Consider the following 27,320-nt stretch of genomic DNA (forward strand, 5'->3'; position numbering starts at 1 on the left):
TTTGCATTTCTTTGTGGTCATTATGAATCTCTTCCTGGTCAGTGCATGTTAATTTAATGTGACACTTTGCAGGTTAGGGACAGCCCCCCCGACACTCTGGGCCTGTGCCCGGTAGACCCATTCAGTAATCCTTCCATGGCTGTGATTGACTTGTGATTGAGTAGCATGGGTGGAAACTTGACTCTTGGCTCCACTCTCCGATTAACTGTGGAGACTCTGGCTGCAAATAACATCACCACTGCAAGATGGCAGCACCCGTGTCCGGGATATTTTGGCTTCGTTTATGGGCAGTGGGAGGAAGTGATGACACGTCATCCATTTTTACAGTCTATGGTCATTAGAGGGAACAAATACAGATGAACAGATGGCTTTATTGGTTGTCTGTAGATCAGTCATAAGCCATTCATGAGGAAAAAAATGAAGTTGCTAAGTTGTGAAAATCCTTTTGGGTAGTGTCTTTTCTTTCTGTTTGGTAACAATGCTGTTAGAAATGTTGGTAATCCATTCATATTTGATTAAGAAGTTATCAATCCTCTGCAGCACTTTCCCAGAAGGTAGGCGGTCAGTGGTAAACAGTGTCTCTCAGAACATAACTAATGAAGCCTGAATCCACAAGTAATCTCTCTCCACTATGACTGCTGTGTCCGTCCCTGCACTTAACTAAAGGGCATCTCAACAGATAGAAAGTTGTAAATATGAATGTATATATTCGTCTTGGCCAAAACAGGTGCCATCAATTCTGTGAAAACATTTCCCTGCAACCTCCCTGGAAAAATAAATCTCAGCCACTATGTATGCTAATTCTGCCTGTCACAAGTCTGAATGCTATTATCGCAGGGGTCAGATGCTTTCATCACACACGCACAAACACACACAGGTGCACTGCACAGGCAGGCAGACAGCCAGCCATACATGCCGACGGAGGCGGTGGATGCCTCATGTGGTGTGGAGAATAGGGCAGGCTGACTGTAATCTGCCATTCAGTTGAGATCCACTCCTCACAGGTGGAGGGAGATAAAATTGTGAGCGGAACTTTTCAGCTCAATCACGACCATTCAGAGCAGACAGGGTAAACGCGTGCAGACACAAGATCTGACAGTTCTTCATCCTGCAGGCCCATGCCAGGCTGACGTAGGGGTGAACCTGTGTGTGTGTGTGGTTTCCAATCAGGCCTGAAAGCTCCTACAGCAGTTCCATGTAGCAACAGCACTGTGACTCCACACAAATGTCAGTAGCTCCATCTCAGCAAGGAATTTAAATCCATGCCTTCTGTCTGCCAACTCCTCTCCATCCTTCTTTCTCTCTTTCTTCCTCTCTCTGTGTTTCTTTCTGTAACCCAGCGTTGCCATTGTATTGGCAATGATTTAATTCGCTTTCCACAGACATCGTTTTGTACTGTAGCTGCGAGGGACAGTGGAAGGTTAAGTGTGCGCTGTAGCATTCAGAGCACAATGTGTTCCATTGAAATTTCTCCTTCAGGGAAAAAAGAGACATTCTTTAACATTAGAGCTGCTACATTATAGCCAGAGTTTGACATTTCTTTGAAACTACTCCATCGGCTAAATCATCACTTATCCCTTATTTTTTCACTCTTATATGGAGTGCTCTCTGATTTTCTCTTCTGTACCTCATCTGCGGTCTGTTCAGGTCTGGGTATCAACTGGGAGAAAGTGTTAGAAGGGAGATATATCACAAATAGGTAGTACTATATTTTCTCCTCACTATTCGATAGACATATACATTAAGGTGTTAGCGGAGCCTGAGAGATACAGTTTAGCAGATCACTGATATACTGGTATCTGCATTTATGTTGGCTGATAAGTAAAAGATATGCAATTTAGACATAATTTTGCCAGTTTTCACAGAGGATCTTTTGGGGGGCAAGCATGAATACACACCGATCGGCCAAAACATTAACACCACTAACAGGTGAGGTGAAGAACACTGATTGTTTTGTTACAGTGCAATGCTCTTCTGGAAAAGCTTGGGTACTGGCATTCATGTGGATGCCACTTGACATGCATCACCCATCCAAACACCATTACAGGCCAAGTACAGCCCCCCTACTGGCAACAGCACTCCCTGATGGAAGTGTGCCCCCCAGGCAGGACATGCACCATGCCACACCACAAACACTGCTCAGGAATGGCACAGGGGACGTGACTAAGAGCTCAAGGTGTCAACTTGGCCTCCAAATTCCTCAGATCCCAATCCGATCGAACATCCATTGGGCATTCCGGTAACTTACCTCACAACCCACAGGACTCAAAGGATCCGTCAACAACGCCTAGACCTGACTTGGCTCTGATCTGTCGAGACCTGGACTAAGGACCTCCAGGGCACCTGTTTGTCCCACGGATGCTTGATCAGATCGGGATCTGGGGAATTTGAAAGCTAGGTCGATGCCTTGAGCTCTTTGTCACATTCCTTGGACCATTCCTGAGCAGTTTTTGTGGTGTGGCATGGTGCACTGCCTTGCTGAGCAATCAGCTGTTGCAATCAGTTTTTAGGTGGGTGGAGTGCGTATAGGGGCATCCACATGAATGTGAGGACCAAAGGTTTCCCTGCAGAACATTGCATTGTAATGAAATGATCAATGTTATTCACTTCATTTGTCAGTGATTTTAATGTTTTGACTGATCGGTGTATGTAACGGCAACAACTGAATGGCAAAGGCAATATACTCAAAACAACAAATGTCAGCTGCTGGGAGCTCATGTTAAAAAGGAATTACCAAAGTCATTAGGATTTATTGTTTGGGGATCATGAATGTGTGTACAAATTTCCATTAAATGTTGTCCCACCTGACAGACATCCCTAGAGCTGTGCCACTAACATAGCTGAAAATAGGATGTCCGTGGTTGACTTTAAAAAACTCAAATTGAGCCTCTTACACAACTTAAACTTGAAACTTGAGGAGCACTCAGAAAGTACAGACATCCACCATGGCCAAATCTCACAACGTCACCCCCACCCATGGTGGCGGGACAGCATCATCACTGAAGTGTGCTGCCCGCCCTCTGGCATTAACACTGTCAGCTCTGTCAGCATTGTTGGTGTTTTTTGCATGGCACTGCTAGCTGCGACCATTTCGGCTCAGCCACTTCCATATTTGCTTGTGACATCCGAAGACAGCATATGTATTGCAAATTTAACAAGCAAAAAATAATTGGTTCATTTGCCTCATGATTCAGATCAGCTCCGAGATTTGATGAGATCTTCCTTGGCCTGTGCTGCACACTACCACCAAGTTTTATTAAAACCAGGTCAGTAGTTTTTTCATAATCAAGCTGACAAACAGATGCACAACTGGCACCAAAACTATGACCTCCTTTGCAGAGGTAATACTAATCCAAATCATCGATTTAATGATTACTTTTAGTATCATCCAACAATGCAATGTAATGAAACTGAAAACCAGTGAATTTAAAGCGACTTCTGAGTATCATTAAAATGACTTGTAAATAATGCCTCGGGGTAACCTTTCAACAGTGCTGACACATAAAGCGTGAATCATCCTACTCTCTACCCTGCAGCTACACGGTGGCCTGTGACCATTACAGTAGCCATTAGCTGTGTCAGGAGATGAGAGCTCATTTAACCTGCATCAGAGAGGAGAGTTATGAAGGGCCCGACTAAGCTCCCTCATTTGCACTTAAGCTAGCATGGCTATGTTAAGCACAGGCAAGATCTAAGAGGTTGGGCAGAGACTGAAAGAATCATATCACTTTTCTGTGTTATTAGCCGACAAAAGAAATACATTTCTGATTAGTAACAGATAACATTATCAAATGTTCATGTTTGTTTGTTGGCGTAGTTTTTTTAACCATCTTACCACTCAACAATTAAGTCAGATGCCACCAGGGGTCCGTTTCACAAAGCAGGTTTAGTGAAAACTCAGAGTCTGTTAACCCTGAAATGAGGGAAACTCTGAGTTTTCCGTTTCAAAAAGGGAGGTAACTCAAACCAGAGAAAGAGGAGTAACTCTAGCCTGTTTCAGAGAGAGAGGTAACTTAAGCTCTCGGTCAGTTACCGTAGTAACAGACTCTATGAACCTAACCTGGTCGGGACCAGGTTTTTGTCAATGAACCTCGAGTTTCTCTCTGTCTCCGCCCTCTTTCAGAGCCACACACTCCATTTGATTTCCTCATTCATTCAGTCAGCAGGCGAGTTTTGGCGTAGCCTAGTTCTGCCGTCTGTCATTTTAAAAAATCAGAGTCAGTATATTAGAAGTCCATTAGGCACAGTAGGTGGCGACTTTTTTCACTAACATGGCATGTCCTTTTGATAACGATCCTGTGGATGAAGGTGCAGCATTACTGCGCAGAGAATTAAATATTCGTCGGGAGATGGTTATCAGACCGCGCATAGATGTTTTAGCATTTCCACACAATTATCTTTTTGAGCTGTACCGTTTCACGTCACAGTCCATCATCTACATACACAACCTAATCCGTCCTTACATTTGCAACATTACCAATCGTAGTCATGCTCTCACGTCCCAGCAGATATTATGTGTTGCGCTGCGTTTCTTTGTAAATGGAAGTTTTTGTACAATGTCGGAGATGCTGAGCATTTGAATAAGGCAACTGTATGCAGGGCGGTCAGAAAAGTGTGCTCGTTTTACGGGCATCTGCCTTCTTTCTGTTCGCTGAGTAGAAGTCTGTGTTAGTTTAAATAGGCTTAATTATTTAACAGAACATGATATAGATGAGAAGATATTTATGTGTGTGAAAACAGCATTATGTTGGGGATAAAACAACTGCACAGTCAAACAGCCACTTAATATTTACTTTACAATGTAAAACATGATCAGAATGAGGTACCCCCATGAGATTATGCCGAGGTCTTACCTGTTTGAACAATGTTTTTATATTTCATCCTAAACTGCTGCCAAGTGCGCTTCTCCCCTGCGGGATTGCACCTAAATGAAATAAATTAATAGGCTACCATTCAAGCAGTTTTCCCCTGTAATATTATTGTGGTTGCAAAGGACTACATTTAAACTTACGCACTGACCCGAGCAGCAATGTTCTCCCATGCCGTCTCCCTCTCTTTTGCAGCTGCAGCGGTGTTGTACTTCTTTTTGAAAACGTGTGCAAACTCGCCGTATGAGCGCATTAAGATTTCTAATTCTAATGGGGTGAAAAACGCAGCCCTCCTCTTCCCCGTTGCCATGGTGACTCGTCGAATCAGGGCTCCATTGATGCTGGCTTTTTATAGTTGTCGTGCACGCGCTTAACTCCAGGTGAAACTACTCTGAGTTGATTAAACTGATTCAAATCAGCTGTTCTGGAACCGGAAACTCAGAGTTTCCTATCTCAGAGTAGATCAACTCAGAGTTCAGGATTAGACTCAGAGTTTGTTGAACCTGCTTTGTGAAACGGACCCCAGTTGTAGACTTTACACCAAGTCATTTTTTTCAAGTATTTTGCAGCAGTGAATCACACATCATGCAAACACTTTTTGTGCAATGTTAGTAACTATTTCTAATTAATGGTTACTGCTAGACTTGGACTGGCCATCGGCAATTCTGGTGAATGCCAGATGGGCCGGCTCACCTTGTGGGCTGCAAGGTCACCACCAGCAATGTGGGAAAACAAATGTAAGGGGGGAATAAAACTGCCGGCCTTGGCCTGTTTGTTGGAACAGCCCATCTGACTTGGAATTACACACATTGTTACCGATGATGATGCAGTACAACGCAAAATTGGAGGAGGAAAGAGTAATGTTACTCTGGAAAGATAAAGATAAAGATAAAGATAAAGATAAAGAGTAGCAGCAGGCTGATCCAGCTAATAACAGGGGCAAGAAGAGAAGGCTGCTGCTCAGGATGAGCGACATGACAACCTCCCAGCAGATAATACTGCAACTGCTTTACTTTGCAATAGCAAAATATGTCTCACATTGTCTGTTTAAACCTACTTTATCATTAAAAAATGATTGATGGTAAACAATAAGTCCTTAAAGTGCAACTTGCAGGTTAATTTTTTAAAAAAATATATACATAACCTTGTCTGAAAATTACCATATGAGAAGTTAATTCAGAATTTATTATGGTTTACACGAAATAAGGGCACAAATTCAGAGGAAAAAGTGGCTCTTTTTAGCTCCTCTTCTAAAAACGCTTTTTTTTCAACATCGCCTGATACTATGTCACGAGAGGGACTCTGCGTCCTTGACCCTGCCTCTGTCCAATGCGCAGTAGGTGGTAGTGAGTCTGAGCGGTAGTAAACTTGTGAGTGAGTATTTATTCGGTTGTTAACAGTGCATTTCACCATTTGTGATTATGCTGAATTATTGTGTTTGTGCAGGTTGTCTGTCAGGACATCGAGTGCACCGTGTTCAGGACATCGAGTGCACCGTGTTCCGGACAGAAAAAGGAGTGGAGTTAGTTTTTGTGCCTGGGTGCGTTATGTGCAGGTGAAGAGGTGAGATTTCACGGCTTCATCTGTGACCAAAAACACAGCCGCGTGCAGCACTCATTTTGGACAGGAGGATTATGTTCCTGGTGGAGCCAACCCCGAGGCTTGGGTCGCGGAGCCCGCCTGCCCTGTGACCCGAGCAAGGCTCGGGGGTATATGCGAGACCGCGAAGACCAGAGCCTCGGGGCTATGTGCGAGGGCGTGCGGGCAGGCTCCGCGGAGAGAGAGGCCTCCGTTTTTGAGACAGGAGCAGGTGGCGTGAGGGTTGATGGGCAGTCTGAGGCATGTTATGTCTGTCTGGGGGTCAGATTCTCCACCAGAGCCAAGAAGGCATCCACCTCCCTGCAGCACATACTCTCCACAGCTGAGGACATGGGCTGGCAGTTCCCACACAAGCACCTATCATACAAATTATCAGGAAATCTTCGTATCTCTCTCTCTCTCTCTCCCTCTCTCTCCCTCTCTCCCCTGCGGATGTCAATACACCGTAATGCGGAGTTATAACACGCATAGCAAGATACGTCTGACACAAGCTGATATTTGCGCATTAGTTTCTGTTATGGGTAAGTAGCATTAGTTATCTAATACTGGCAGAACTATTGGTAGCTTTGTTATAACCTAATACGTGATGGCAAACTTAATGTTGTGATGTGAACACAGCGTTGGACATCGTTAGCTGTCGTTAGCTAACGCTGGTCGCTCACCAAGACACCTGCCCAGTTCTCCAGTGGTTCTCCTCAAACCATAGCTCTATTTCTCTCCTGTGGCCGTTATTTCTCCTAACCCTGATCTGTTCCTGGTCTCTTGGACGCCTAGCAGGCTCATAATTATAAGCCTGTGGGCCGTCATATGCATATGAATGTACATTTTCAACCTCTTCAGTCCCAAAATTAGTACTGGGATCCATGTTTATTAATGTTACACTCAATCGAACTCGGCCAGACTCCCTTATGCTACGTTGCTTCCGGTTAGTGGGTTTGTAGATGCGGAAGCAAAATTCTCTCACAAAAACGACCACAAAAGTCACTGTAGTGTGTATATGTTTTTGTTTTTTTGTTTTAATCAAGTTTCTACATCATTTTCCTACACATTTATTCACCATGGTCTCCAACCTGCAAGTTGGGCTTTAAAGATCACACCGTTTCGTATTTCCATTTGCAGTATTATATTTGGCAGTATGTCTCTGTTCTGGGGCCTCTCTGCCTTTCCTCAGGCCTTCACAGAAAGCCTCTTCTACACACCTACTTGGAAATCCTAAAGCGGAGAGAGAACACCTCTCTGCCCTTCCATGTGCAAACAAGGAAAGCCTGAGCAAAGGGAGCAAACCTCTCTGCCCTTCCATGTGCAAACAAGGAAAGCCGGAGGCAGAGAGAGCAAACCTCCCCGCCCTTTCATGTGCCTACAAGGAAAGCCTAAGTTGGGGAGAACAGCAGCAAAGACCTCCGGGAACAGAACAGTGCAGCATCAATGACAAACAGAAATGACACTGATAAGTCAGACACAGCATGAAAAGGAGGAGCTGGGGTGGAGGTGGGTTGCAAAGTGGCTTGCAGAAGAAGCAGCAACAGTAGGCAGGCCAGAGCAGTTTAAATAGGGCGCCCTGAATGAGATTCGCCAATTGGTTGCATAGAACAGAATTTTTTGAGGGAAACTTTTTAAACTTTGTGAAAGGTTTACGACAGTTTTGCAATGCCTTGATATAAATTCAGCAAAAGAAATACATTAGATCATTTTTTTGTCATCATTGTGTCAGTTTGTCCCCACCTGCAGATAAAGTCAGCAGTAACTGATAAAGTCAGTTATTTCTTAACTTTTCATTTCTTACCATTATTACTTTCCTCTTAATGCAGTTCTGTTGAATAATATATCTCTTAGAGCTCATCTCTCAGTAAATCCTACAGCTGTCTTGCTACTTATTCTTTATTCATAAAAACAACAATCTTTATCATCATAATAGGATGATGACATGATTATAATTAAAAGTATGCTTTGTGTGGGAGGCCCACTCCCTTTGACACAGACGAAAATTGCCAGGGTCGAAACCATTTTCACCTAATTTCTCTGTTACCACTGTACAGTCCTATCAAAACGAATTTTAAAATCAGGTATTGAGGAAAATATTTAACTTGAGGTGGTTGTAAAGTCAAATCAAACTCTTGTTAAAAAAAAGACAAGAAAAAAACGATGAGAAGTCAGGAGGGATCGAGGCAACAGCATGTCAAGAGTGTGAGAGAAATAAAGAGACATGCGAGGATGTAAATAGACAGAAAAGCGGCGAGTCAGTATGTTCCAGACAGTGTGAGACGGATCAAAGACAAACAAGAGCATGCCAGTGTGTAGTTTATCCGCCTTTACAATCTCTTAACATATCAATGCGGTGAGTGATGGTGAGATTGAAATGGAGGAAGCGGGGAATTAATAAGAATGCATTTAACCTCTAGGCTGTGCATTCATCTGCGCTCCAGAGAGGAGACCCACTGAATTAAATCACATCTCATATCCACAAGCGGAGAGATGGAAGGAGTCGACAGGCTCGGGCTGCCCAGCAACAGCAGCCTCAAACTCTTCGCTCCTCATGTTTCTTTTTTTTCTTCTTTTCATCTGAAACCATCCTTTTCATAGAATTTATATTTCATTTTCTCATTGCCCCTCCTTTCCCTCTTTACCTTTCATTCTGTCTCCTTTCTTTTCCTGTACTTCCTCTACTCTCAAAAGTAATGGTAAATTTCATAAAAGAAAATTATGTGTATGCATCCATTTATTTTTTTAGAGAAAATGGAAGTATGATTACTTAAACAGATGCTTCAGATCAGTAAATATCCTACCCAGCAAATTGACTTTCACATCAGAAAGCATATACTCGGAGTAGAGCTGTATTTTTTAAAATGACAGATAACTCGGTTTGGAATGAAACTGCTCTATTTCACTGAATCAGTGGACAAGAAAATAAGAGGACTTTGTTCTGATTCAATCTATTTGGAACCACTTTGCAAGCACATTATCCCTTCACTGCAGAAGATGTATGGTGCCAGATAACACAGATCTATTCTGCTGCACCTCAGTTCGCTTCATTCCTTCAGCCAACGCAGAAAAAATATGGGATTTCTATCCTCTGTGTTTTACAACAAGAACAACAATGCAGCCTCCATTAGTGTTTGTTAGGTTAAAGGAGGGCCATAAATTAATGGAAACGCCTCCACACAATGTTGTTGTTTATTTTCCATTGGAGATAATGCAAATGGAGGGAGCTGCAAAGGCCAGATATGATGGAAAATACTGTTTTAGTCGCTCTCTCTCTGGGACTCTATCAAAGGCATTGGTTTAGAAAATTGTACCTGTACCTCTCAGAGTTCCTGCTCCCCGTCATCTGTTATTCGCTGTGTTTGAATAATCTGCCGTACAGATTGTGGCGGTTTTTGCCTTGCTGTAATGTCTGATATTTTCCAGCCATTGCTCTGCATTTCTTGTCTGCATCTACAAGTGTCACATCTACTGTATGAGTGTGAATGTTGTTTTTGTAATGTGTTTGTGTTTTCTTATTCTTCATGCTCATCCTACCAGACTCTCCAGTGAGTTTTCTTTGTCTTATTGAATAAAGATCAAAGCAAATAAATAAAAGCTGGTGATAAATGTGTCTTACTCTGTGTTGTTTCTTTCAACAGGACATCTCAAGCATCATTTCAATCAACAGTTAAATCACATTTTCCAATAAGGAGTTCAAGGTCCAGCTATACTACTGTAGCAGATGAATCAAACTACTGACTACTGAGAAGCATTTTCTAAACAAAGGTGTGATAAAAGTGCCATAATGAAGATCCACCATTTACACTGAAACAAAAGGGGACAACAAATGCTGCCCCAGAGTGTGATTTTCGACTGTATGCTGCCACTCTAGAAGCAAAATCGGCGTGATGTGTAGCTCAACAGCACCAGCGACACCCAGGTCCTATCTTGGCATCTCCCCTATTTTACATAGATGTCGATTTGGATCTGTAACTACAGGGTTTCCCAAACATTCATTTATTTTATGGCACCCTGCCACAATATTAGCATTTGCTGCCACAGATTGATTTTTTATTTTTAGAGATAGACTGTTCATTCAGAGCTTATTCAGAGCACTACAGTCTTGGGGCGCAGAGCAGACTCTGTGAACAGACAGCAGGGTTTCCTGCACATTCATTAATTTGTGGCAACCCCCCTCCACGATCAAAACATCTGTAGCCACATTTGATCGGTTATTTTTGGAGCTGGATGGTTCATTAGGTGCACTGTTGGAATATATGTACCATTCGGTTATTCAGAGCACCATGTTCTAGGAGCGCTGAGCGTACTCTGGGCAAAGATGGAACAGCAGAACACTCGGAACAGTGAAAGTGAAACTTAACTGTTCATTTTTCTTGGTCTAGAAGTTTGCTTTCACTCACAGACAGCTGCTCCTCTCATCAACTGATCTGATCTGATCAGCTCTGATCGGATCGACTAATCAATTATCCACCCAGCGACTCAAAATAACTCAAACTGCTGCTGAGGAAAAAACAACACTCATAAAGAGTACCACCTGCGCTGTGTTCATGTACCTGCAAAAATCTCAGGATTTAGAGAGGGGACACAGACTGATACACAAGGACACACTGCAGGGCTCGACAGTGCGAGCGTTTCACTCGCATTTGCGACTAAAAATAGGTGTGTGCGAACTGTAAAAAATATTTAGGGGCACATGTGAGCATAAAAAAATCAGCCGAAGCAGCCTATATTTTTGTCAATAAAAAAATATGATAATCTAACCACAAATGTTGGAGGAACTCTAGCCGCCTTCCCTCTTCCCTCTTCCCCGTGTGACACGGTTAAGAGCCACACCGTCCGCGGAAGCGCCACGAATAGCCTCGAAGCGCTGAGAAGTGAAGCCAGTTTCCTTTCGGTGCCCATGTTAACCGATTGTGTCATCCACACCGGCCGCGCCGCGCAGCTCCGCCGCCGGCCCTGCAGCGATCATTTCGGCGTGTGGTCTATTTTCTGCTCGAGCCGCGAGCGAATGTGTCAAGCTGGGTAGTTACCCATGATGGAAAAACAGCCCCAAATGTGACGGAGACAACAGCTGGGAGCAGAACCGCTTGTTGACCAGCGTGGAGAGATGCGCATCTGATGTGAACGGAAGTGCTCTGGCTCGCGGGAGAATTTCGGTGCGCTGCGCTTCGCAGGCAGGGCAGGCCCTGGCATTATGGGCGGTTTTCCAAGCTACTGTCGGCACAATGAATATAACGGCCGGGCTCCACCGGGCACGTCAGCGGCACGACACGTCTGCAGCGTGAGTCCCGTAGCAGCTCGCCCCCCTGTTAATCAATTACAGCGACTCCACCGGCAACGGGAGCGGCGCGACAACTCTCTATTTTACGCGGCTCTTCTATTTTTGTCGTGCTACGCTCCCCTACATGACCCTCCAGCAGATAAAAACTACATGAAATAGTGTGCTAAACAAGCACAATGTGTTTTAAAATGAATAAACCATTATCAGAGGTGATATGTGATGACTTTTTTTCATGCATTTACCCATGTTTATCTGTGACATTGTGTAAATGTCTGTGGCGGACATTCGAAAGCGAGTAGATGACAAACAGTACAGTAAACTTGTAGATAACTCAAATATATGTAATAACTTAGGTGGAAAATGCTTTAACATTTCTTTCAGCCTACATGCAGCCTCTCGGTTCGGCGGTAAACAACCCCGCTGGCTTCTCTACGTGTTGCTTCCGTACGCAGTCAGTGGAGCCCCAATGAATACGCCGCAACGCTACGCTGACGTGACGCTTACGTTTGCAGCCAGTGGAGCCCTGCCGTTAAGTCCCACTGTCGGCAGCGTGGAAATAAGTCAAAGTGTGGAGGAGACGGACCGGGAAAAGCGGCAGACCTCTGGGGAGGCCTGCTCTGTCCTCTCCGCAGTTAGGGACCATTCGCCACGGTACCGCTGCTGGGCAGGGTGGAAATAAGTCCTGCAGAGTTTCAGAGGACCTGGAGAATGTTTTAGGATAGTAATAACATTATATAAGATAATCATATTGCAAAGATAATATATATAAGATAATAACATTAAAGACAAAATTAAATTGCAATACTTTTTCAAAACTTGATGATTTTACCTTTCTGTACATTTTGTAGACAAATTCATTAAATAATTTTGCTTGTAAATGTCTATTTGCATCACGTTTATTACGGAAAACACATTATTTGATCAATATACATTGTGCCCCTAAAGTTCTTTGTGTGCTCCTTACTTTTTCAACTTAGGAGCACATGTGCTCCTTGGGAAAAAAGTTAGCGTCAAGCCCTGACACTGGCAAAAAAAAAAAGATAATAAAAAAAGACGGATAGTCAGCCCCACCCCTCATCAGCTAACGCCAACTACCTTTAATGACACCGGCTGTGTTCCAATGGAAACCTCGCACCCTGCGGTCCAGCGCTAGGTCTAAAAGTTTGTTTTCACTTGTTTCTGCAGCAGCTGCTCCTCTAATCCACTGATCTGATTTTATCAGCTCTGATCGATCCAACCACAAACTAATCGACTGATCAATCATCCACCCCTGCAACTAAAACTCAACAAGCTGCTGCTGAAGAGGAGAAAAAAAAAACTCATGAGGAGGTCAGCCTTTGTTGCATTCCTGGACCTACATCTCAAAAAATCAAAATTCAGAGGAGAAACAGAATGATGACAGAGAAACACACACAAAAACAAAACAGAAAGTTTGCTCATCCCCGTTTTTTTCTTTCTCTCTATTTACGTTTCCACAGAATGGCGAGGTGCAACATTACCATCTCGAGCAGGCTGTATATATGGGGCAATGGTGAGAACTGAGACTCAATATTGTTCAACAGTCTCTCCTGGAAGACATTCACAGTGATGCCCCAGCCACACTTTCTGTGAGTGATGTGTGTAAGAGCATTGATACACACATAGGTATACTGATTCCTGGAAATAATGGACTCAAGCATTCTTCGTCTCTGCCTCAACTGTATCAGGACACCTTGTTGTGTGTTATCACTTACATATTGGAACTCCTTTAGGTACATCTCCCTACTGCTTTTGAGAGATAAAAATTGCATTCTGCTCTTGCTCTGCTTGAATTTTCTATGTTAAACAAACACATACAATCCATAAGATACGAAGCTGTAAAGTGTCTTACCTGCAGGATCTTGCACCTCTCAGATTTGCAGTAGATGTCCTCACAGGGATGAAACATGCCCAGTGTCACACAGTTCAGCAGGATCACCAACATGGATGCTCGTTCGAACCATGTAGAGAGCAGTAGTTAAGGAATATAGATGATAGATTGTGATCCAAAGACAAGAGTCAGGAGCTTACAGTTAATGACAAGCACAAAATACATCTCTATACTCTCTCCAGTGACCTCATTATCCCATTCAAATGTATAAACTCTGACAAAGTGATGCACGCTTATCTCTTTCACTCCAATTCACTACCAAAAACTGCTTTTGAGAGGAAAAATGAGCCACAGAGGAATATGGGAGGTGGAAAATCCCACCTGTGGTTGTTCTGAGTGGCAGTCATTGTTCCCTCTTCACCCTGTTAACCAAAGATCTGTTTGCAAGGCATGTCCAAGTCCTTAGCGAAGGTGCTGGTTGGGCACCATAAAGAGATTGTGTGAGGCAAAAAAAACAGAGAAGAGAAGCAGATGCTAAGAGACTGGGAGGCTGACTGAGAGGAGAATGAAGTATCAGGCTGCAGAGTTGGTATACGTGAAGACATCCTGATGCATAGCACATAAATTTTATTGACCACAGGGTCGAAGTGGGCTTTCCTAATGTGGTTAGGTTAAATGCCAGGCAGGGCTATGTGACACCAATCAATGATGAGATCAAACACAGATAAGGCTGCTACTGCTGCAGTATGTGCTATCAGATAATGTGGGTTGCATGCATACACACAAACACACGCCCACATATATTATATATTGCTACTGCATCCACAGACAGCACCCTGCATCCAGCCTGGTTAACAATGTTAGACAGAATAGACTGTTTGTCATCCAATGTGTGTGTGTGTGTGTGTGTGTGTGTGTGTGTGTGTGTGTGTGTGTGTGTGTGTGCGCGAGCTAAAAGGAAAACAGTGCTTTTCATCTAAGAATGTATGTGTGTAAAAGGGTGCACACAGGCTGTGAGGACAAACGACCTGTCCGTCTTTTATCGCATTTGCCGCCACTTGCTCATTCATCCCGCTGACCCATAATGCAGCTGGGTCAGCATGGCCCCAGAGCCGACACAAAAAAAAATTGAGTGCAGGACAACTGTGAAAGCCAGTTTTTAACTTTCCTCCTTTATGCTGGTCAAAAGCTGCCACCGCAGGCTAGAGTTTCAAAGCAGAATACCAGACAATCTGATAAAAGCTGAGAAAACAGATATGTAGTGGAGGGCTAAACACAGAATCTCAAATATCTCAGAGTCTGGTGGCTTTGGTTATAGCAATTTCAGGGCTGTTTCTGGTGAAACAAAAACAATCTTACTCTTTAAAGAAGTATTTCACTGCTGGAATGATGATCTTTTCACAAAACAAGGTTGTCTATGCAGTAGAAAGACTTCTGAAATTGGTGCTAAGTGACCAGGGAAAGCAGACAAAAAAAGGGGTATGGCATTCACTTTTGCTCATGAGGTAGAAAACCTAGAACTACCAGAAGGCACCACGCGGACTGGGCCGATAATCACTCCCACTGGTGGGTGACGTAATGTCAGTTGCTTCTCCAAAAATCAACATGGCAGCCAACCAATAACAAACAATCTCCAATTACAGTTAAATGGTAAGTTGAAATATGTTTCTGAAAACATTTTAGGCAAGAAATACTTGGTTAATATATGATCAGCACTGCTTAGTTTTACCGTTTGATCGGATTTTTCTTTAAGCCTCCATTTTTCACAATACAGGAAACAGTATGGCGCCCACTTCCTGTTACTTGTGTTAGAGCTAAATGGTGCACTGAAATGTTTTTCTAATAACAGAATCTTGGTTGATATTTCATCAGCACTGCTCAAAGTTTGATCAAAGTTTCGGCATCATTTTAGAGAGCGAGAGAGAGAAAGGCAGGTTTCTCTCTTGATCCGCTTCTATATGCTTTGTGTCTGTGGTGGTAGATATACAAAAATGCGGAATCTCTAGTTCTCTAGTTAGAGCAACAGCCAAAGAGGCAGTGAATTTGAGAGAGACAACCCCCAACCCCCAACAACCCATCTCTCCCTCTCTCTCTCTCTCTCTCTCTCTCTCTCTCTCTCTCTCTCTCTCAATCCGCTTCTACACTCTTTCTATCCATAGTGGCAAAAGGCATTAAAAAATAAGGAAGTACAATCTGCAGTTTGAGCAACACTTTGAACAACAGCCAAGGAGTAAATCCCAACCCTGGCAAATGGCCAGGAAGATCTTGGAGCTGGCAAGATGGAGGGAAGTTTAACACAGTTTGTACTACCCACACTGTTAGGATACAAAGCTGGTTGAAAATCATCAAAGTATCCCTTGAATAAAAAGGTGTATCTCTGTAGGGGTCCTTTCTTAATGTTGTCAGGTACTTATAATGACAATCTGAGACTGTAAGCGACAAACAAGTGCTCTTAGTGGACTTAAATTGATGGACAAACATGCCCCAAGTGTTGACATTGCAAACTGTATTGCAGCTGCCGACAGCACTTTACACTGGTCCAATTACAAACATTTTTCTTCCCATCAGTCACTTAGACACAAAAACATGGGAAAAAAGGATCCCAGTTGAAAAATACTAATCTTACCCTCCAAAACTTTACTTTATACCTCTCTAAAGAAAGGGAACACTGCTCCCTACATCAGCACTGACCATCGGCATTGGACACGAATCATGTGCTGCAGGATCATCCAATTTGAAAGTAGTTTTAAGGGATGCTGGGCTAGAATGTGATATTCTGCGGTAGGTCCAATCCAGTATTGAACAGGAATATTGAATAATAGATGCAGGCTGGAGGGAAGTTGAGTCCATGACCACAAGGCACCTCAGTAGCATCAGCTGGGTAATGATAGTTGCACCTGGAAGGCAGCACAGGATTATGTCACACACTGGAGGATGCACAGAAAGTTGTGAGAGTCCAAAGGGATGCAATTAAAAAGATCAGTCAGTATGGAGAGTAGGATCATTAAACAGGAAACAAAAGCTAAGGCACTCAGGCCCGTAGTCTGAGAGCGGTGGCAATGAAAGTTTTAGGGAAAGCGAACTGTTGTTGACACGCAGCAAAAGTTCACTGCCAAGGACTAAGAAGGTGGGGCTAATTAAAAATAATGAGCTGCATGTGTTGTTTGTGTAATCACCAGCTTCAATTACAGCAAAACATAATGTCATTTTAGTTCAGTAAAGTTTCACTTCATCATTTCTCCAGCAACTATAAACTGACTGTTTTACAGTATGTTGTTTCTAAATTGGCGTATTTAAGCAATTATATTTCCCTCTGCATCAGAAATGATAAATGAGCATGGCATTTTTTTAATTACATGTTCTAATATACAACAAGATGTATTTTTTCTAACCACCGGTAACCCACAGCTTTCAAAGCCAACTTTCCATGACTTGAAGAAGTTCAAAAGGAAAGCTGTTTTCATTTTGTTTCTTACTGAAAATGAAAATAGCAAAATAACTACACTTGTGATGAATAAACTTAATAGTCTGCTGATTTTTGTATGCTACTAATATTTTGACGTAAGCTTTATGTTCTGCAAAAAAAGATTGGTAACGTTGTCTTAAACTGCCTCGAACTCTACAGACGCCTCTGTTATAGAAGGAAATGAGAGACATTTGAATTTTTGATGGCATAGCAATGCTTATGCCGATGTCATAGGTTGGAAAATTTTACTTTGAAAAGCATGTAGTCTATCTAAAATTATTTGTTCTAAATTCACTTCATTGGAATGAAAATATGAAATGTATCAATCTGCAATTTTAAAGGCTGAATTCTATTTCAAAGAGGTAAATTAAGAGCAGGGTAGGTTCATTGTATGAATCGTGGCCTCTTAACGTTTGTTTTACTTCTATTATCTTGTTTTATGCTATTGAATATGTTCGCAAATTACTCACATTAAAAAAAAGCATTTTACTGAGCACTATGTCTACTCTGTATAAAAATCAAGAATTTAGAAAGTATCTGGTAAATTTAAATTTATCATTGACCATTTACATATTTTGAATTCTGTTATCTTCGAAGGTAATCATACATATATCTTAAGAACACTGAGTATAAGTATATAGTATTACAACACATGATATCACTTAGCACTGTATACTTTAATATTTGTAACACCACCATATTAGAAACAATGAGCCAAGTACAGCAAACCCAGTAATGTATGTTGTTTCATTTTACTGCTGACAAACTTAAAGACCCAAACTTAGAAGGTCACTGATAAGTCATTCTTCAAAGCTCTGTTTGCACAAGACTAGTATAATAAGCAGACCTAACACTTCATAATTAGCCTCTAAAAAACAAATCTGAAGAGGGTCATAGACTTTGCTGATATCACCAGGGTTACAAATAGAATGTTAAGATTTCATAGGGTAATTGGTCTCTTCCTAATTTATGGTAGCAAAGCAAAACTGTGAGTGTGAACTAAAAATGCACTCAAGACCTGTAGATTCCACTGCTGTCTGGACCACATTAGAATCAAAAGTCGCCCTCATTAAAGAGGACTGCACAGGTCAGCATGAAAATTCTCACAATAACATACAAAGCAAACAAGAGGCACAAACAAAACTAAAGCACAGTGGAAACAACAGAAACAACTCATACTTTGTGCTGCACAAAGGACAGCAGGTCAACTGTTTACCTTAGAGTTGGGGTCCATGCTGAGGTATGGTATGTGATTTCCTGCCTCTCAACACCTTGGACAAGATATTTGAAGCCAAAAAACTCTCTACAATCATAAAAAACCACTGGATGGATGTTTTTGCACCCAGCTTTCTGTACAATGTTACCAGAGACAGTCATCACAGTGAACTGTCAACATAAATACTGGTGCTAAGGATCATTAGCGTCTGCTGTTGTGGACGGAGTGCTTCACTGAAGGCATTACAATTTGTGTTATTTAGCAACGCTGGTCTCTTGCTGCAGTTTCAATCAATAGATACAGACAGGCTGGGGTTTGGGAAGTTGGACAAACTGAAAGACAGACAATTGACTGGCAGGCTGAATGACAGGCACGTGGGCTGACAAGCCAACAAACTTAAAGGGAAACTACATACGTTTCGAAAATGAAATAACGCAACTAAAAGTAAAAGTTCTAAAAGTAAATTAATAAATACAGGAAATGTATATTGTTATGTATTATTCCGATTAAATTACAGCTGTTGGCAGTCCGATGACACAAAGCCAAACTGCTTTCATTAATTTGATAAGCGAAGCATCTCTACATTCCGACACAGTAGGTGGCGGTATGCACCTTTAAAGTTGGTGTGTGATCGCCAGTAAACACAGAGAAAAAGAACAAGCACAACATGCTACCTAGAGAGCCATGTTTTTCAGTTACAGAGAGAGACAACACAATTGCTGTGGGGTAACTGTTACGTAACATTAGCTGTACAATGCTAACAGCCCTTTCACTGTGTGTGTGTGTGGGCGAATCGTCACTGTCAGCTGTCCCCAGCGCGGAGCTCACACTCCCGCAGCAGTAGCCTTCTAGCAGAGGGGAGGCGGAGAGACCGTGGGGTACAAACACAAAGCCTTTATTTTTGTACCGAGGGATGCACTTTACTTTTTGTTTCAGTTACTTGTCTATAATATGTTGACATGTCTGATTTGACAGATTATGACAAAGCATTTAATTTGAATTCTTAGGCAAAATGCTCTATGAAAAACCAAAGTATGTTTTGTAAGTTTTTTGATGTACTTTCAAAAAAAAAGAGCGAGCATATGAAGAGTCAGAACTGTTCTCTGCTTTTGTTGTGTTAACAATAGTGATGTCAGATTTGGTTGGGTCAGAGCTATGGAATATAAAGTCATGGATCTTTGCTCAATGCATCTTAGCCTGTCTTACCTTCAGGTGTGCATTAACTGCAGGTGATGAACTGACTTTTAATATACAAACATTTGAAATGATCTGTTATCGGTATTGGCCATGAGAAGTAGAAAAGTATTTATTATTCATATTGGCTAGAAGCAGCCATATTGTGCATCCCTCATCATAATCACTATTTTTATTTTAACAATGGATCGCGTGACAATTATAACTTGAAATCAGTCGCTGCATGTGACAATACCACCATTATCACCTGACTTGATAGCTTTTTAGCACCTTTCAGATCATTGTTTTGGTTTTATAGCCCACAATTTAACTGTTTTAGTTCACTCTTTCTCTGGTAGCATCTTTTCTCAGTTGCTGCAGCAACTGTTTTCGACACAAAAGCTATGATTTGACTGACATTTGCTGGGTGGCCAAACAAATGCTAATGTTGTTCTGCTGAAAGTGTATTCAAGCAACATTTTAACTTGCCAACACATCAACTTTAAAGGTGATAATATATCAGTGTTGGAGCTTGTTTCTGCTACCAAGTGGCCACAAATCGCAAGGGTTTTGTTGCTACAAACTGAGTCATTTTGCTGACTTTACAATCTTCTCTACTTTTGCTACTGTTGGACTGTGTGTTAGCATTTACCATCATTCTGTTATTGGCAAGTCTTGCATCCATGGATGTACAGAGAGAACCAGATACAGCGTACAAGGCCAGACATCATTTATTTGTAGCAAAGATGTTCAGTGGTGCATGTAACCAAAAATATTCAAATTCATTCTTGAAAATTACCCAGATGATCGGCACTGCTGCCATATCATTGGGCCCATAGAACAGGTGCACTAGTGACCTCCACCAGCCAAATCTGCAAATTCAAAGTTTAGTTTGCTAACTTGATGGGCTTGATTAAATTCTGAGAGTGAAACGAGTCATTCTGCAGGGATAGTGATGCTCAAAATAATGTATCCACTGATTTACAGACATGTTTCACAGTGCAAGTCTATGGGAAAAAGTATTTTTTAGACCCCATGGCAAGTTGTAATTACACTGTTTGACCATTACTAAAATTGTCTTCAAAGCCTGGGGCACTTATTAGGGACCTGCCTGCTACTTGTTGCAAAGTGGTTGCTTCCTTTGAGGGAGCTAATGCTACTGCTAACATTGCACAATTCAGAGAATAAGCTTAGTGAGGATACATAAAAGGTCAAGGTGTGAAAAATGCTCTGAGAGATCTTTATCGGTACCTCAAAGGAGCAGGTGTGTGCCAGAATCTTAAACTTTGTTGCACTAGATAGTGGACACCAGACTGAGTATAAAAAGAGAAAAATACTATTTTTTAGGGTCACAGAGAGAACTCAGACCTACAAAAAAGGAGATCTTTATAACTCTCTACAACTGACAAGGCAAGGAAACAGTTTTTTTTTTTAAAGCGGATGAGTAAAGTACTGTGAACGTGGCAGCCTCGCTCGCTGCCCTTGGACACGCGTTTATAAAGCAGACATGTTTTATTGATGCACTTCAGACCCTGTCGACTCATGAAGTGTATGGAATGTCATGTTTATTGGAGGTCTTGCATAAAAGTAATTTATTAACAGAAAGAAATCAAGGAGACGGCAGAGGAGAAGGCCTGGGCAGAAGGATGGAGACAAAGCAAAACATTAAATATGAATAATCTGACTAATTCAATCAATAACTCTTCCTCTCCTGCCCTCATTCTCTTCCTCTGTCTCCCCAGCTGGTGGGCTATAATTAAACAATAAGGAGAGAGCGTTTGCAGTGTTCTGAGCACAGAAACACACACACATGCACACACCTTCATGGTGTCAGCATACAAACAAGCGGTGACGCCCTGAGGGATGGATTCAATTAGAGGAAAGATACACAAGGATATGCTCTGTCAAAACTCCAAAAGCAAGAAGTGTACTCTACATCACACACATACACACACATGCAAATAGACACACACACACAAGTACACACACACACACACAGGCAAACTCATAGAACAATGCTTTCATCAGAGAGGCAAAATTATCAAACTCATCAACACCTCAAAATTTATCCTGTGTTTTGCTCTCATGGGTTCTTTCAGCTTTTTCCCTCGGTCTCACACACACAAACATGCACACACACACACATTTTAAGTCCCTTTCTTCTTGTCTAATGAAGGGAAAACAATATGCAAGCCTTATGTCCTCCCCTGCCTCACACTGCTGATTCACTCTGATTCTGTCCACTAATGATCTGACACCAGACAGCAGGACACAAACAACAAAGAAAAGAAACAGAGTGTGTATATATGTGTGTGTTTGGCTCTGGAGGAAGAAAAGAGAAATAAAGTAACGGATTCAAAGGAGCAAAGTTTGGCGTACAGAAAAAAGTTTCATCTTGTCAAGTTCTCTCCAGCTCTTATTTCTTTCATGAGCGTACAGGGGAATGAATCCTCAGCAGCGAGAGATGAGGTGTGCACACAGTCCGAGGGCGATCGATACAGACGGGCCTCTCTGAATAGATATTATTCATTGTGTTTACTACAACTCACACGGGACATGGTTCTGCATCTCCACATGTACCACACATCCTTGGCTCTTCGTACGCTCTTTCTCCAAATCTATATCTCTCACAAGGGGGCCGTATGCACGGTATAGTTACATCAAGAGCTGCTGTAGATCTTGCTGCTCATTAATGTGTGCATCTCTGTAACTGCATTTTTAATATGGAATATGTCTCGAAAAAAATCAGCTTGAAAATCCATTTTTCCCTATCAGATACGGTGGGTTCAGGAAGTATCAGGGAACATGAGACGCCACTTTTCCACACTTCCAATTCTCATTAACAGTGAAAACTAGGTGTTGCAGGTATATAATAAAGCGAGGTTATGCAACAGCGCAGTATAAATCACACCTTAAATGTATTCAGGAACCAATATTGGTGAATAGACTGACAGAAATGTGACAGCGTTTTCACAGTTTTCGTTATGTTTTTCCAGATTGAAAATGTAACACAAAGATTTTTAACAGCCTAGCGAGTGAGAGAACTGTCAATCACTGCATGCAGACAAATGTGAAATTCTAGTGGAGACTGCAAGTTTTCTGAGGATACAAAATAGATTTTAGGGAAATGTATGGAACATGAAAATCCTGAGTAACGATTTGATGAAACTGCCAGCCACTTGGATTTCAATATTTCTCTCAGTGTGAACACCATAGAGCTTTAAAAGGTAACTTTGGTGTTTATCAACCTAGTTCCTATTTCCTCATGTTTTTGTATGTAAGTGACTAATGAAGACAATAGTTTTTGAAATTGGTCCAGTATTGAGCAAGAAGGCAATGAAGTCACTCCATCAATTTACATCCACTAAAAGTGTTTGTCTTTGTCACTGACAGGCTCAGATTGTTATTCTAAGAGTCTAACAACATCATGGAAAGGATCCCTACAGAGACAGAGCATTTTGTTAAAGATCTTTTTTGTTTAACCAGAAACAATCCTGACATTGCCATTCTAGTGCACATCAATTTACGTCTACTAAAAGTGCTAGTTTTTGCCACTGACAGAATCAGATCAGACCAGATTATTATCACAAAATATCAGGACAGGAGTGAAAGGGATGTCAGACACCAGAGAAGCAGCAGGGGAAACAGTTGGTGTTTGTTGGAAGAGTAAAAAGATGGTGATGGCAATTTCGGGGCTGTGTCTAGAAAAACAAAAAGGATCTTATCCTGACAGAAAAAGGTTTACCTCTGTAGGGATCCTCCCAACAATGTACCTGTCAGTGACAAAAACAAGCACTGAGTGATTACATTGTGGTCGCTTTCGCGGTTTCCAGCTGCAGCACTCTTGCTTAATACTGGACCAATTTCTGTTCCCAGTAGTCACTTAGAAGCAAAAACAGCAAATAGGGTCCAGGTTAAAAAATACCAAAGTTATCCTGTCATGAAAAGCTGTGAAACAAGCCTGTATGGAAAACACAACACTTTCAGATGATATAAAATAAGATGATTTCAACAATCTTTGAGCTACTTGAAGGCAAAATGTGATGTGAACATGAGATCCATGCGGAGAGATAAGGAGACCTGCGCGTAACCGTCTGCAATTTTAATCAATGCATGAAATAAAGAAATACTGTATTTCCTTCATGATTCCATCATTTGAGATCTGCTCTTTCAATTACATCATCTTGTTGCATCCTCTTCTTCTGCAATATTTAATGACACCTGACCGGAGAATTACATGTAGCACTACCAACTATTTATCTTGATGCGCACAACTCTTTTATATTCGCATAATATGAGTAAACTGAAACACACATTTATTCGCATTTGCTTTTGACAATTTTCGGGAGATTCATTTAAAATTTGCACTGAACTTGGAGAATTTACTCAAAACAAACAAACAACGACCAACAAACTTAGACTGAGCTTAGACTGAGTAAGAGGTCAAAACAGTGACATTTAAAGCGTCTTAGCATTGTGAAGCATAATGCCATGCCTTTCTAAACAAAAAGAAATGAATTAACTACATATTTCCAACAAACCTTTGAACTGAACTAAAGTAACAAATCATCAATTCATCAATTTATCACTGTCACTACCATAATTCTGTATTTTCTCCAAGTGTCTCCATGTTTCCATGGTGCATACTGTATCTTAACAATTGGTAGCTTCAAGTCACAAAAGGCACTCATTGGAATTCAAAAGCATGTATGAGCCCACGTTAAATTAGCATGATTATTGCTTACTTTGTACAGTATGTGACTGAGACAGCTTGACGCAACCTGGTGAAATTCTGGCTTCACAACTCCCCATTATGCTCATGAAAGGAATTCAGATCAAAGCACACAGAGGATCCATACAGAGGCTGTGCAAAGGCACCTCTTCTTGATTAAAACTCACTCTGCCCTGAAGTTCAAACATGACAAAGGCACAGTCCTGCACCAGTAGATGCAAGGTGTCTTGGAATATGAAGCAGCCAGGACACTGAGCTGGGGTCTGGACAGGTGCAGTGATATTCAGCCGTACGTCACAACGTGTGAGTGTGTCCCCCTTATTAAAAGCTGACGGCGGCACTTGCAGGAAAGGGCAGCTGCACTTGAACAGCATGAAGAACAAGACAGATGGGAGCAGAGGTGGGTAGATGTGGGACAAAGGAAGGACCTATGAGGAATGTTGGTTTTTGGTGCTTTGACAGTTTGCTTACCTTCAGTTTGTTGTGAGAAGGATTGAAAATGAGAGGAAGATGGAGGTGGGGGAGGGCAAGAAAATGTGCAAATGATACCGTGCATATGAGCTGGGCTCTTGTAGACTCTCATATACTCAGCAGCAAGCTAACTGTCATTTTGTCGGTTATGTGAGGCAGCTGGGCCACAAAGCAATAAAGTGTACTTTCAGACCTCAGTCATTTCCATTGATATAACCAACACCACTGACCAGGGCTGAATTAACCTGCGAGGGATATCCAGGGCTGTGGGCTCTGACCTGTGGGCAAAAATAACAGCCTGGTCTCACAGAAATAAGTGAAATGACCACAACCTCTTAACACCACATTACTTGGTGTGGGCACGCAGTTTAAGAGTGTATCAAAACCGAGACCAGGACTTTGAGGGGTTGAGACCAAGTCAAGACCGGACCTGTGCAAGTACCACATTGCATGGAGGCACTTACCAGGTAAAACACGTACCATTAAGTCTTTATTGCAGCATACAGTATACAGCATATTTGTGTATGTGTAAGTGTACTATGCAAATTTTGTATGTGAGAATTTCCCTTTGCTTTCTATAAGCAAGCAAATGCAAACACTAAGGAGCTGAAATCAACTTAACCATCTTTATTAAACACTCCTTTTTTTTGCCAAGGCAATCTAGTGATTTCCCCACAGTTGTGGTCTTGACAGGTCTTGAAATATAATTCAAGTCCTCTTTATCTCAGATGGAGACTAAGTATGTGGTCGACTCTCAGATGAGACCAAGACCTACGAAAAATGATCTCGAGATCAAGACTGCTCTGAAGCACTACAACACTGATGATATGTAATGTCTCAAAATTGCATGCCAGCATCACAGAATGCCAGTGGAAAGTAAATTTGGATCATTTGTCACGGTGGACACACAAATTCCATGGAAAATGTCACGCAATTGGTAGTGAGACCAAAAAGCGCCACCATGTAATACAGTGATAAGAGGTCATGGTCATTTTACAAATTTCCATGAGATGAGGTTGAAAAGTAATATGATTCTGTGCTCTGACACCACTGCGGTTAAGATTTGGTTAGATTTAGGCACCAAAAAGACTTAGGTTAGGGAAAGATTGTAGTCATGGTTAAAAGAAACCGATGTTGACTGCTGCAAAGAAATAGGAAGCAAAAATCAGTCTCCCATGTTAAACTCCAATGTTACGTTGACGCATCCAACCACCACAGCTTCTTGCCCCTGTGAACTTTGTGGCTCTTTAATGACACAATTTCACACTATTTCATTCTTTTCACTCGACAAACAACAGTTTACTTTCTCATTTCTACAACCACTACAACCTCAGCATATGTTGTTTTCGGCATTTCCTAAAAACAGTGGATGGAGGACAGTCTTGGATGTGGACAGCCCTCAAAGTCAGCAAGGACAGTAAAGTCCAGACATTTGGATTCAGACAGAAGTTAGTTTGAGAGAGGGACAGTAATTGAAACTTTTCATGTCTGATGACAGGAAATCACTGGGGAGATGATTATAAAATGGCCGCCATAAAGAGGAATGCTGACACTAAAATCATTGTCCCCTTTCTTAGTTCTGCTTTTCTTAAGTGGCCTCTCTATTTTACAGACCATTTTCTGTCTTTTACCTCTCATGACAACCACCCCTCTCTTTGTCTTAGTTTCCCCAGGAGTTCAGTGCCTTCTCTTCAGAAGACAAACTTTACAAAGGCAAGAAAGCACAGCAACTATATGTGAAGGTGTGCAAAACAGGAAGGAAGGTAGCTCAGGGTGAAAAGTGAGGTTTATCTCTCAAGTATGAGATGGCTGCTGCTGCCTAACCTTTGCTGCTCATCTCCCATCAATCCCTTCTTTCTCCAAACCCCTCAAAGCTTTTTTTCTCTCTGATCACTTTCTTTTCCCACTCCTTTCACTTTTCTGCCTGTACCGTCTTACCCCAGCTATTCTCAGGGAGGGGATTGACAAAAAATGAAGCTTTTTTTCAGAGGAAGAATGCTGAACATGCCAGAGTGAAATAAAAAACGGAGGAGAGAACTGAAAGGGGAAGGATGTTCATGAAATATTGAGGGCGACTGCCGCAGCCCTTTGTAATATGCGATCCGTCACTGTCATTGTGCTTAAATGTGTGCATGTGTGCTCATGCATGAGTGTGCATTCACGCGTTTACATTTATTTGTCTGCGAGACCCCACTTGAAGAAATGCCACTTTATCACAAAAGTAGAATTCAGTCCTCTGTCTGTCTCCCTGTTGCCCTTCTGAGCAGGAGAACATTAAAGTACTATCGATCAGTCTGTGTATTTCTCTCTCTTTTGCTTAATCTAACCATCAGTGAGTGCTTTCACTGCAGATGCCAAAACTTGCGTCAAGTAGAGTTGGGAATGACTGCATTTGGGATACAAAATGAGTAGTGGCTCTAATAATTCACCTCTCAGCTTCATTACTGTACATGCTTATCATCTGTTTGCCAGTAGGTGGTAAAGCTTTGGATAGATAACAAGGGCATCAGGCTATTGCACCTCCTGATTAATTGCCCAGATGATCAAAGATCTGTCTTTTGGACATTCGTATGGATTTCTGGCATGCCCACACTCTTGGTCGTCTGTCTTGCTGCTTGAGCAGTTCTGCAATTACCCAACATGGCTGCTGTCAGAAGATTTATAAGAAACTGTAGTGAGTTTG

At 41.9% G+C, this 27,320-nt stretch overlaps 1 protein-coding gene across 22 annotated transcripts in view; it reads right to left on the bottom strand.

Moving 5' to 3' along the window:
- cacna1g (calcium channel, voltage-dependent, T type, alpha 1G subunit) overlaps positions 1–13,707 on the bottom strand; it is a 219,880-nt gene extending 206,173 nt beyond the window's left edge. For all 22 annotated transcript variants that reach the window (XM_078163625.1, XM_033611548.2, XM_078163624.1 and 19 more), the window contains exon 1: positions 13,601–13,707. In XM_078163625.1, the coding sequence (XP_078019751.1) occupies positions 13,601–13,693 (93 nt within the window). In that variant the 5' untranslated portion in view covers positions 13,694–13,707. The remainder of the gene's footprint in view (positions 1–13,600) is intronic.
- Between the last annotated feature and the right edge of the window lie 13,613 nt (positions 13,708–27,320).

This window comes from Epinephelus lanceolatus, chromosome 21, assembly GCF_041903045.1.
Source record: "Epinephelus lanceolatus isolate andai-2023 chromosome 21, ASM4190304v1, whole genome shotgun sequence".
Taxonomy (NCBI): Eukaryota; Metazoa; Chordata; class Actinopteri; order Perciformes; family Serranidae; genus Epinephelus; species Epinephelus lanceolatus.